The 14,295-nt window shown below is 31.3% G+C and overlaps 1 protein-coding gene across 1 annotated transcript in view; it reads left to right on the top strand.

Annotated features, from left to right (window-relative positions):
• The first annotated feature begins 2,497 nt into the window (after positions 1 to 2,497).
• LOC115725748 (plant UBX domain-containing protein 10-like) overlaps positions 2,498 to 14,295 on the top strand; it is a 50,663-nt gene continuing 38,865 nt past the window's right edge. Inside the window, exons 1-2 of the mRNA XM_061118075.1 lie at positions 2,498 to 2,518; positions 2,920 to 3,041. Of these exons, the coding sequence (XP_060974058.1) occupies positions 2,498 to 2,518; positions 2,920 to 3,041 (143 nt within the window). The remainder of the gene's footprint in view (positions 2,519 to 2,919; positions 3,042 to 14,295) is intronic.

Consider the following 14,295-nt stretch of genomic DNA (forward strand, 5'->3'; position numbering starts at 1 on the left):
GATATTTTAAAAGTGATAACAATAATCTTATGAGATTTATTATCACCAAAAGAATTATGGATCATATGTGCATGAGGGGGAGACATATTCATGTTGCACTCTTTTTCCCTTAGCTCAGGTTTTGTCCCACTAGGTTTTCCTTGCAAGGTTTTTAACGAGGAAACTTGCAAATAGTTATCAATATGAAATATATATTGTACTCTTTTTTCCCTTAGCTCAGATTTTGTCCCACTGGGTTTTTCTGGCAAGGTTTTTAACGAGGCAACTATAAATCATGTTAACATACTTGCATTTTATGAAGCAAGTAGAGAATGTGTGTGAGTGAGATCATTGACATAGCATATTTGGGAAACATATGAATTGCACTCAATAAAGAAGTATCAACCCAAGTAATTCTCTATGGATAATACTGCTTGCATCGCTCAACTAAAAGGATGGTACATTGAAGGAGATAGAGTTAGAACACATTTCACGAAATTCTTCTTTATACGCTTCAAGAAAATACATATTGGTGTTCAACATATTTAATTAAGTGTCAATCTTGTAAACTTATTCACAAAGTTATTACCAACATCAATATTTGAGAAGACGGCAGATAAGATCGAAATTCGTCGATTAGAAGATCTCCACAAATGCTTAAATGAGGGGAGTTAGTTTACATTATACTCTTTTTCCTTTGATCAAGTTTTCAGCAAGATTTTTAATAAGGCAGTTATTATGGACATCCAAGGGGGAGTGTTATAAATATTAATAATTATGTGGATGTCCAAATCTTTTATTTATTACCATTAATTCTAATTAATATTCATCTTTTTCTTAGTTTCCCTTTTTCTTAGTTTCTTAATATCTCACTCTTGTATTTGTATAAATAGGGGTTCACCCCATTGCAATAAACAACTCAGAAATTCTCGTTCACTTTCTATTTCTCTTTCATCTTCTTCTTTCCTCTCATCTACTTTATATTATTTTATAACAGTAAAAGATTATTATTTTAAATTTCTGAACAAAATTATTAAAATGTGGGAACAACCCAAATTGGAGGTCGACTATTCATCTTGCTGAGTGCATCTGAATCTTCAATAAAATGTAATTTGAAACTATTAGTTTCAAGATCATATATACCTAAATCTGAAATCATATGAGGGGGCGGTGCAAAAAAACACATCCCGTCAAGATCATGGGTGAAATATATACAATTTGGTTGAATTCCATTAAACTTGGTAGCCAAAACGGATACAGAAGAATTATCACCGAGGAACAAGGCCATAATCCCTAAACTTCTAATATGAATCCACTTATTAGAGTCAAAAGTATACCTCCAAACTTTAAAGAACTTAGTTGTTCGACCCTTCTTGGTCACTTTGTGAAAATACTCCATACACCTTTCAATCATTATGATATTTCCACACAACTCCACCAAATATCTCTTAATAGATATATGTCCAAGTCCTTCGTACATCCATGGAAACTCATGACCAAGTTCTCTTATTGTTGAGTCGACGCAAGAGTCACTAAGATCAAAAGATCTCAATGTACCTTCTCTTGTTACAGCATAACATAAATCTTTATAAAACAAAATATCATCGGAATTAAAATACTCTGTTGGTTGTATTTTAGTCCAAGTTAGGTCATGGCCATTATTGTTTCCAATTCCAAGTCTAATAAAAGCTAACTCCTTCATATCGCTAAATATTACAACAAGCATGCATTCTTTATCTGGATTTGCTAGTGGATCGTCACTGAGTAAAGCCTTGTAAATACAGTAGCAATATACATTTTTTTGGATCAATAACCAAATCGAAGATGTCATCATCATCAGAATCATCCTCATACTCTAAAGAGAAGAAGGCAGGAAGTTGAATAATACATGTATGATTTGCATTATTATTGCCTTGAACCATAGAATAAGGCTTGTACAATGTTACTGTCCAATCTTTGTTTATAGTTATCACCCAACCTTTTGAAGAGCCACCAAAACGTTTATCATATGGTACGAAATTTATTGTTGGTAATATTATAAATATTCCATGAAAAATTATATAATGTTTTGTTTTGTTTAACTTGATTATCTTTCATTATGCAATGTCATTCTGAACAAACAGCTCCAAATCGCAAATAATCAATCGATGACTCTATTCTTTCCAAAATTAACACTAAGATATCTTTTGGTATGTTTACCCAATCAACCAACAACCATGGTAGAATGTATATGTAGTCGGTCTTTCTTTATTCTAAATTTATAATCCTAGCTTGCATGAATTAATAGAAGAGAGAGATAATTAGTGAAAAGAATAAGTGAAAGTATGAAAAAAAAATAAATCTAATCCTATTTCAATTCTTTTTTTTTCCTACTCCAATTCTAATTCTATAAAGTTTATAAATTTGAATTAAATTATTTAAAAATAATATTTATATAATAACACATCACAAATAATTGAAATTAGGATTTTTTTAGATTAATTATAAAATAGTCTAAAAAAATATGTGAGGAGATAAAATGTCGGGAGATTTTTTTTCAGTAAAAAATCTCAAGTACTATTTTATTTTGGAGAAAATTCTTTGTATGTTATATTATAAGGATCTAAAATCAAATTTTATAGTGAAAAACAAAAAAATTCAACACGTGAACTTTCAACAAATTTAAATTTTAAATGAATAATAAATAGATCAAAAACTTTGCCATTTTTTTTAAATAAAACTCTAAGATTATATTTATATTTGTTCAAGAAAAAGAGAAAAGAAAACAATACATAATAAAAGATAATTAAATTAATAATGTTCATTGTTCAAAAAAAAAAAAAAGAATTAAATTAAAGATTAATTGTATTTTGCAAAATATTTAAGGGAGTTTTCACTTTTGTATTTTTAATCTAATTTATTTTCAAAAATACGTTAATATTAAAAACTAACCACAATTAGATTATATTTTGCAAAACATACTTGGTTTGGCTTCTACTCTTCTGCTTTTTCCTTCTTCTCCAGAGTTCTCACAATAGGAAAAAAAATAAAGAGATCGAGCAAACCTCTGACACCGAGTTCAGGTAATTTTCTTTCCTTTCTCTGCATGTATTTTTTTTTTCGTTTCTTATTAATAGATTTGTGCTTTTGAAATGGGGATTGGGAAAGAGATAAGGTGCAACTCTTACTCTCGTTTCTCTTGTCTCAACAATAAATATGACATTTTTTAATATCTTCTTTCAATTTTTTTTTTTTAATTTGATTTATGAGTTTCAATTCCAATTTAGTCATGTATAGTTATTTTTAGTTTTAATTTCAAGGTAAAATAGATTAATTTAGGGCTGCAATTGTGGAGAATGTTAGGAGAATAAAGTTAATTCTACAAGGGTTTTGAACAATCCAAGTAGTGTTGTGGCTATGTCAACAATGTGGTTAATCCCAAAAAGCTTAGCTCAAGCTTTTACAAGGGTTTCTGAACACTATTTGAATGGCTTAGCTGAAGCTTTTACTGGAATTGGCCAAACAGAGTTTTACTATTCTGAAATTCCAAAAAGCATGTCAAGCATTGCAACTTCTCTTTTTGGATTAGGTCTGGCTCTGGCTAGTCTTTCTACGTATTGATGCTTAATTCATTTTTCTTAAATAGTCTTTTTGCAATAAGCCAAAAAATCATACATTGATGTGCTGTCCCTAAATGAGCATTCTGTGTTGCTTGTTGAGTTTGTTTGAGAATTTGATTGTAAAGCTGTGTGATTTAGTCATTGGTGCTAATATATAAGGATCTCAGTAAACAATCTTATGGTCATTGGTGCTTTAGCACAATGTTTTTGTGCCGAAGTTGAACTTCAGCAGGATATTTCCTAGTAATATAGTCACCATGAGTGAAGTGAGGCTAGTTTTGATGAGCTTAGTTTACCATTACTGTTAGAGTTGTTGTTTTATGATAAATATGGTCACTCTATGTCAAAGTAGGATGGCAGAAATCACTGAACAACCTTTCAGACCTCGTGAGAAGTTAATCGAGAAGTAAAAGTACTTTCAAAATCCACAAGTACACACACCTTAAAGGATCAATGGATAAGATCATGTCTGGCAATTCCAGTCGCAGTCTTGCTTTGGCAAGTACATTGTTGTATCTTATCGTAAGTTGTGTAATTTATGTGTAACGCCCTAATGCTAAGGCAGGCTACAGTACTTTGTCAATTATAGTGTTGTCTTTGCTAATCAAAGAATTTTCTTAAAAAACGTGTCAAATTAAAATTTTTATATTAATTAATAAAATTTATAATATACAAAACTCTTTACAAGTTCCGGGATCCCGTTTTCAAAATTTTAAAACTTAATATTCCATAATACATATTATCCAGGTCGCACAGCGACTACAAAATATAACCCCAGATGTCCCGAGACCGAACACTCCAGGTCGAGCTGCTTTGACATGTACAACCTCATCCAGCTCAGATTCACTCTTGTTCAGCTTTCGCCTTTCCTTTACCTACACATGGAAGCAAAACTGTCAGTCAACAGACTCAGTAAGAAAAGCATATAAAATATCATATAATTTATGACTTGTATTTAGGCGCCCATGCACCTATTTACAAGGCTCAACGGATGATTAAGAACGTTCAATACTAGGGTATAGCCACTATACCACATACACTACGTACCTCACCATACGAGTGTTGGTAGGGTTTGTTTAATACCCTGAGTACCACTGAGTGATATACCACACACACTCAGTACTTTCCTGTACTTGTGCTGGTTGTTGGAATTATTTTACTAGGATCTTAGATCTACTCACAAGTATGTTGATTAACAACCTAAATATGAACTTCTAAAACGAAATTAATTAAACACATATAAAGTATGAGAAACCTTACATTGGGTGCAGCGGAATAACATGTCTCCTCCCACTCAGATCTCTAACCCTTGATTCCTTTCTGTCGCAGAGTATAATCAAGATCTGAGCCCGAATGTCCTTCTTTGTTGACTCTGAATTCTACACAGCCTTCCTCACTATGATTGAGGTATTACTTGATGTGTGTGGGCACTACTCTATCACTTAGAGGGATTTCGAAAACAGAGAAGAAAAAGAGAGAGAGAGAGAGAGAGAGAGAGAGAGAGAGAGAGAGAGAGAGAGAGAGAGAGAGAGAGAAGATTGACCAGTGCTCATGGTGGCTCGTGGTCGCATGTCTGTCTTCAGACAAGAAGAGAGAGAGAGAGAGAGAGAGAGAGAGAGAGAGAGAGAGAGAGAGAGAGAGAGAGAGAGAGAGAGAGAGAGATGAATGACGGTGGTGCTCGTGGTCATGATCAACCGTGGTGGAGCTTGAACAGGCTTTCATCTATGGTGGAGCTCGTGAAAGAGAAAGCGAGAAAGAGAGAGCGAGAGATGAGAGACTAGTGGTGGAGCTCGTGGACCGTTGTCTATGTCAAAGAGAGAGGACAACGGGGAGCGGAGGTCGGAGAGAGAGAGAGAGAGAGAGAGAGAGAGAGAGAGAGAGAGAGAGAGAGAGAGAGAGAGAGAGAGAGAGAGAGAGAGAGAGAGAGAGAGAGAGAGAGAGAGAGAGAGAGTGGCGGCTCAGGAGTGTTTATGTGAAAGAAAAGAATGCAGTAATGTGTCTCTGAATCCTGGAGCGTTTACCTTCTATTTATAGAATACCACATAGGGTTAGGATTGAATTACTTGGCATTAAAAATTGAAAAAATAAATGATAAAAAGGGAAGTAAAGTGGCCGGCCATAGCAATGTGGAAACAAGCCTTTCACTTTTGCAACTTTCCTATTTTATCATTTCTAGTTTCCCATTCTCCAAAATTGCCAATTTTCTCATTCAATCACATAAATGTCAAATCTAATTATTTAATAACTATTATTAATTATTAAATAATATATTGTCATTTATTATATTTATTAATAAAACTAATTAAAGTTTTCTAATTAATAAATATACCCTATAAACTCTCTATTTACTGTTTTGCCTGTAATAAGTGATAAATTCACAAATTGACATAGTCTAACTTGAGAATTATAATTGATTAATTAAAACCAATTAAATAAGTCTTAAAAGTAATATTGTCTCAACTAGTGTGGGGACCATGGTTCTATATATCCGAGCTTCCAATAAGCAGATCAAGAATTTACATCTTAAATTCACTGACTTATTAATTTTTCGTTGAATCCACGCATAGAACTTAGAATTGCACTCTCAACTATATAGAACGCTCTATATGTTCCACCATATAGACACGTCATTAATTATCCATTGTTATAATCCTAATTTGATCAATGATCCTCTATATAGATGATTTACACTGCAAAGGGATTAAATTACGGTAACACCCTACAATGTATTTTATCCTTAAAACACTTAACCCTGTATAAATGATATTTCAGCTAAGTGAAATGAGTACTCCACCATTTATTTTCGTTTGGTTAAGCTCGAAGGAAATCATCCTTTACTTTCTATTCGCCAGATAGAAGCTATAGATTCCATATTTATGTTAGCGCTCCCACTCAATTGCACTACTGTGTTCCCAAAATGTACGTATTACCCTAATCCAAAAGTAGGCTTAACTAACAAATCAAAGAACACGAATAATACTCTTGAGATTGAACCTAATCATATCAGGATTAAGATCATTTGATCTAGGATCAACTAAGTGATATTGAATTGAATAGATATTACGGTAAGTTTAATAAATCTATATCAAAATCAATATCGGTCCATTCTAATGCATAATCCATGCATCCAACCCAAGCTTTACTTTAACCAATGCTCTGGAAAGAACATAGCATTTCTCTAAATGCAAGTAAACTCTGTTGTAGATTGTCATATCAGTAAAACCCTAGTGTTTTGATAAATCTAGGAATCTTTAATCACATAGTCATGTTTACTTTCCACTGTGTTGACAACACAATAAACATGATCAAGTATGTGAAAAGGGTTTGAATGAATTTATAAATCAAATAGATAAACAATTGATAAGGTGAACCAAAACATACACAAATGAATGAAAAATACTTCTGTTATTTTATTGTTATTGAATAATCTGGATTACATTGAAACAGAGTTTTATTTAGGGCATAAAACCCAACAATCTCCCACTTGCACTAATATAAAACTAATCAGTACATCTCAATTAATCCTAAATTCTGACGGTGTTTTTCAAATGCGGTCATTGCCAAGACTTTTGTGAATGGATCAGCTAAGTTGTCTTGTGTGTCCACTTTTTCCACTAGTACATCCACTCTTGCCACATATTCTCTAATAATGTGATATTTTCTTTCTATATGTTTGCTTCTCTTGTGGCTTCGAGGTTCCTTACTGTTGGCTATTGCTCTATTGTTATCACAAAGTAGGACTAGACGCTTTTCCATTCTAGACACTACACCGAGACTTGTGAAGAATTTTCTCAGCCAGACAACCTCTTTAGCAGCTTCTGCTACAGCTATGTATTCTGCCTCCATAGTAGAATCTGAAATCGCGGTCTGTTTTACACTTCTCCAAACCACTGCTCCACGCCAAGAGTAAACACCATCCCAGATGTAGATTTCCTATCTTCAAGACATGCCTAGAAATCTGAGTTTGTATAGCCTATGGGATTTAGAGCACCACCCTTATAGACTAACACGTAATCTCTTGTACTCTTCAAGTATTTTAGAATATACTTAACAGCATTCCAATGTTCCTATCCTGGATTTGATTGATACCTGCTCACGATTCCAATTGCATAGTAGATGTCAGGTCTAGTGCATAACATTGCATACATTTGACTTCCAACTGCAGAAGCATAAGAAACTTTTGCCATGTCCTCTATCTCTTGAGGATCAGTAGAACACTGTTCCTTAGATAGACGGATACCATATCTAGAAGGTGTAGGAATTTATTTTACCAGGATCTTAGATCTACTCACAAGTATGTTTATTAACATCCTAAATAAGAACTTTCTAAAACGATAAATTAAACACATATAAAGTTTAAGAAACCTTACATTGGTTGCAGCGGAATATAATGACTCCTTCCGTTCAGATATCTAGCCCTTGATTCCTTTCTGTAGCAGAGCATTATCAATATCTGAACCTGGATCTCTTTCTCTGAATCTTTGATGCTGAAACTCCTTTGCTGATGATCTTTCTTCACGATCTTCCTCACTATGATTGAGGTATCACTTGATGTGTGTGGGCACTACTCATACACTAAGGTAGTTCGAAATATTGAAGAAGAAGAGAGGGAGTGGTCAGCCAGATAGGGAGAGAGAAGGCTCAGTTTTTTCTGATTCAGAAAGTCTGAAGAAAAGTGTAATTTTCCTGAAGCCTTCACTATCTATTTATAGCATTTCACTAGGGTTAGATTTGAATTATATGGCATTAAAATAATGAAAAAATCAACTTGAAATAGCTACAAAGGTGGTCGGCCATACACTTAGTGGATTGGGCATTGCTTTTTTGCAATTTTGCAATTTTAACACCTTTTGTATCTGATTTTCTCAAAAATGCCAATTTCCTAATTCAACCATTTAAATGCCAATTCTAACTATTTAATAACTATAAATAATTATTAAATAATATTGTCATTTATCATATTTATTAATTGAACCATACAAAGTATCATAATTAACAAATATGCCCCTATAAACTCTTTCTTTACAATTTCGCCCTTACTTAGTGAAAATTTCACAAATAGACAGTCTAATTTGAGAATTATAATTGATTAATCAAAACCAATTACATGAGTCTTACAAGCAATATTATCTCAACTAGTGGGGGGACCATGGGTCTATATAACCGAGCTTCCAATAAGTAGATCAAGAATTTAGCACTAAAATTCACTAATTTATTAATTCTTCGTTGAATCCACGCATAGAACTTAGAATTGCACTCTCAGTATATAGAATGCTCTATATGTTCCACCATATAGACACATCATTAGTTATCCATTGTTACAATCCTAATTTGATCAATTATCCTCTATATGAATGATCTACACAGTAAAGGGATTAAATTACCGTAACACCCTACTATGTATTTTATCCTTAAAACACTTGACCCCGTATAAATGATATTTCAGCTTATGTGAAATGAGATCTCCACCATTTATTTTTGTTTGGTCAAGCTCGAAGGTGATCATCCTTTGCTTACTATTCGCCAGATAGAAGCTATAGATTCCATGTTTATGCTAGCGCTCCCACTCAATTGCACTACCGTGTTCCCAAAAAGTACGTATCACCCTGACCTAAAAGTAGGCTTAACTAACAATTCAAGGAACACGAATAGCCTTTCAAGATTGAGCCTAATCATAACAGGATTAAGATCATTTGATCTAGGATCAACTAGGCGATATTGACTTGAATAGATTTTACGGTAAGTTTAATTAAATCTAAGTCAAAGTTCAATATCGGTCCCTTCCGATGCATACTCCATGCATCCAACCTGAGCTTTACTTTAACCAATGTTCTGGAAAGAACATAGTATTTCTCCAAATACAAGTAAACTCTTGTTGTAGATTATCATATCAGTAAAACCCTGTGTCTGATAAATCTAGGAAACTTTATTCACATAGTCATGTTTACTTTCCAATGTGTTGACGGCACAATAAACAGGATCAAGTATGTGAAAAGGGTTTCAGATGAATTTATACATTATGTACATATAATCATGAAATAAATCATGTGAACCATGCAACATTAAATGTTATTTCTGATCTATATTAATAAGTAAATCTGATTATATTGAAATGAGTTTTATTTAGGGCATAAAACCCAACAAACTCCCACTTGCACTAATATAAAACAAAAAGTGCGTTTCAAATAATCTCAATACCTTGATATACAAATCAAGTGTAGTAGTAGTAAACTCCTCGTAATAGGATCTGAAAGGTTGAATTAAACACAACCTTTTCTCCACCATTACTCTTCCTTTAATCACAAAATCATTGATAATGTGAAATTCCTCTCTATATGTCTACTCTCTTGGGAAACTGGATTCTATATCTTTGGCAACTACTTTTGGTTAATCAAAAAATTAACACTAGTAGTTTAAGGCAATTTGGAATGATGCCAAAGATGTATAGAACTTTCCTTAGACTGAATAAGTATATTTCCTGCAACCTTAACATTCAGTCCCTCTCTGGTAGACCTAGAGACTTCAGATAGGTTTTTACACTTCTCCAAAATCACTATTCCACCCCCAGAGTAACAACCATCTTATCAGAAATATTTACTAGCACATAGGCAAATTTTGAAATCTTATATGGTGTAGTCTAAGAGTTTTAAACACACTCTTATAGACTAACATATAGTTCCTCTTCTTAATCTTAGGATTTACTTGATTGTCTTCCAATGTTCTTCTCCTGGATTAATCTGATACCTACTCATTACTCCCACTCAACAGCAGGTGTCTGGTCTAAGGCATACAAAAGCATATCTAAGACCTCTCACTGTTGATATAAGAAATTCTTTCATGGCTTTATCTTTTCTGGAATAGTTAAGACTTTTCCTTAGATAAATAAAATCTATACCTAAGAAGTTGTGAAGCTTCTATAGATTGCCATTAGAAAGAAAATGCTTCAGCATCTTACTAAAGTAAGTTGCTTGCATTAGAGTAAGTAATTACCAGGTATACCACAAGCCATAGGTTTAGATAAACTCAAACCTATAATACTAGGAACAGGAAGTTTGTTAAGTCCATAGAATAGACTTATTAACTAAAATTTCCTTTTATGTCCTTGTAATAGAAAACTTTAGGTTACTCCATGTAAATGGATTAAACCATAGTTCTATTGGCTTTCTTCTTAGTTTCTTATCTTGACAATCCATTACTTGTTTAAACTCACAATGGATTTTAATCACTAGTGTCTCCCAAGTCATAAGAAGGTGAGTTCCTAGAAACTCTCCCACTACGACAAGGCACCGTGAATTATGTCTAAGAAAACTAAATGGTATTGATCTCTTCGGTTGTGACAAGACAACAGAGGCAGTGGGATCATCATATGTTATATAAGATGATAGAACACTTTTGGAATCAAGAATTAAATATCTCATTTATTTGCTACTTGTTTTTCAGACTTAGTCATTTTCTTAGAAAAGTAGTATTTGTTTGAACAAACACATTCTTATCTATTGACAATGGGATGGTCCACCCCTAATCACTTAGAATAGCTAACAAACCATGGTTAACAGTTCTAGCTTTTCTTAAGATTTTGATTAGGTCATCCATGAATCTAGTAATGATTTACATTAAGTATACAACCATTACATCAATCTGAAATTGTATTACCATAGAAGGAATTAGGCAACGACTAGTAACTAATCATCAACATGCAACTCGAAATTTCTGGGGAGGTAAGTTAGGATATAATTTAAAAATCAATTTAATGATCTTTGAACTGCATATCTACTAACTATTTCTCCACCCCTATCAGTTCGCAAGATCTTTAACCACTTACCTTAATGGTTTTAACCATTGCTAGAAATTAATGAAATTTTTCAAACATTTCAAATTTCTTTGCTAAAAGGTATAATCTAGAGTTATCGTTTTAAGAATACAACGAAAAAACTCATATCCACCCCTGAATGTACATCCATCTGCGAATGAGATGAACTACTTTCAGTGGATATAAGCATATTAACTCTTTGCAGAGATTGATCTTGTCAAATCCACTATGAACAAGATACAAATGCCATAGATTAAAAGAATGGTAGTGTCTATTGATGACATAGGTTTAGTTACATCAAAGAGTTCTTAGAATACTGCAAGTGGATCCTGGTCACAGAATACCTAACTCATATTCCATACAGTTTTAATCCATTAATAGAAGATAGATATTAAACACTTGAGAAAGTGTAACTGTATTGTATCTGGAATTAGAAATATAAGAAAATTTCTGTTTGGATTCTAAAATTAAAGTCAAAGACTTAAATTCAACCAAATATAATGAGTAATTCTTTCTTGGACCACCACTACTAATACAAACTCTAAGTCAGATTTACCCATACAAGTAGGAGATTTCTAAGATTGAGGATTTATATCAATTGGGAATAGAATTTCGGGATTATAATCATATGTGTCATTTAATTTCTTAAGAGAAAATATAATGACATGAAATGATTTATAGACCATTCATCCAATGATATGTTTTTAAAGCTAATTCGAAATGAATAAGCTAAGAGGAATTAGGATAATATCGTTTATAAATAAGAATCCAACGATGCTTCGATTAGCGAAAGTCAAAGTAATCTTATTTATACAATCTTCTTGTTTCATATCGTAAAAATACTAGTCTAAGGTGTCATCAATTGATGAACAGCTAGATGTCGCATATACAATATTTATCTTTCGAGATCTTACACTGTTATGTATGTCTAATGGTGAAAATCCATTAGGGATTTATCTCATTAGAAAAACAAATATGTTAGACCAACAATGAAGATTCGAAATTAAACTACAACTTAATAACAGAAAATAACATGGTTCAATATAAATTCATACACAATTCAGAAATTATAAACATATAGCAAGTAGGAATGACAAGTGAAAATACTAAAACTTACAATCCTAAATAATTTCCAAGGTTTTTCAACAAACTGATACAGTGTCCCGTTTAGGCGAGAGTCAAAGCATCATCCATTGAATAGAGTTGTCAGCTCATCTAAAATGATAACCATTCTAGCAACCTTTTATTCGATCAAGATTGGAATTCAGCGTTGTCCCGTTTAGGCGAGAGTTAAGGCGATTCTATCTTATGAGCTTCCACCATTGTTTCATAATTTGCAAGTCAAGTATGGTCGCCACCATTAGGGTGATCCATACCATACAAAACACTTACAAACTACTTATCATGCGAGGTTAAACGGTGCGAAATTGCTAATGAACGTTCCTCCATTAGGGAGGATTACTCACTAAAACAAACGCGGTGTAAAACCCACAATGGAGATCGAATATCTTAATAATAATCAAGCTCATTATTTAAAGTGAGTTGTATTTTCTTTGATTCTCTTTATTTAATTTATTTATTTTAAATATATATTTATTTAATTAAAATTTCCAATTTAGAATGTAAAATTCTAAATATAAATTTTAATTTAATATTTAAATTTTACTTAGATGGATATGAAAATAACATGAATTATTTCCATCTTAGTAATAATTTCCAATAAATATTTAGAAAAATATTCAATTTAAGTTGTTACAAAATTAATATAAATTAATTTACAACTCAAATTTAATTTTCTATAAATATATATTGCATTTCGAAAAATTAAAGTATTTAAGAATACAATTTTCGAAAATGCATGTAAAATAAAAAATTAATCCTGGAAAAATTATTCTAATTTAATGTTGGCCCAAAATTAATTAATAAAATTAATTTACAACAAAAAATATAATTTTCCTATTTAATTAAATATATAAGAAAAATTTCAAATATTTAAATATGATGATGAAAATCAACTTAAATATTAATTTTCTATTTAATTAAATAATTCAAGCAAAAATATCATCTATCTAGATTTTCCTTTGACTAATTAATTCAATTTCTAATAATATACTTTAATTCAATTTATTTTAAATTAATCAATAAATGAAAAAACCATTGATTTAAGTTGATCCAAGAATTAATTAAAATAAATAATTAATTTACAACTTAATCTATTTTTCAAGATAAAATTCGAAATTCTAGCATTTAAGAAATGCAATTTCGAAAATTGATTAATAAAATAAAGAAAAAATATATTTTGAAAATTATTTAAATTTAGTTGAAAAAATGAATTTCAACTAAAAATAATTTTCTATTTAATTAAATGTCATGAAAAAGAAATATTTAAGTATGATCATAAAAATCAACTTAGATATTTAATTTTCAAATTAATTAAATGTATTAAATTCAAGAAATAAATAATTAAGTGTAGAGAAGGCTTAATTATTAGTCTCTAGTTTAATACTAGGAAAAATATACTCAAAATAAATTGTACCAAAATTAATTATTTAAATAATTAATTTCACAATTTATAATATTTTCCTATTTAATATTAGAAATAATAAGTAGTCTAGAAATAACTATCTAGAAAATATCTTATTCAACTAAGTATCTTTTCCACAAAATTTGAAAAAATATCTAATTTAAGTTGTATTAGAAAAAATCTAGAACTTAAATATTTTTCAAATTTAAATTTAATTAAATATCAAAAATTAAGTTGTAACCACTTAATTTGAAAATATTCCATTTTAAGTTAATATTCGAAAAGATATTAACTTAAAAAATATCTAAAGAATCTTAATAACCAATGACTAAAATTCCTCAACTTAATTTTGAAATTTGAAATTCAAAAGATATTCAGATTTA

Source organism: Cannabis sativa, chromosome 6, assembly GCF_029168945.1.
Source record: "Cannabis sativa cultivar Pink pepper isolate KNU-18-1 chromosome 6, ASM2916894v1, whole genome shotgun sequence".
Lineage (NCBI taxonomy): Eukaryota > Viridiplantae > Streptophyta > Magnoliopsida > Rosales > Cannabaceae > Cannabis > Cannabis sativa.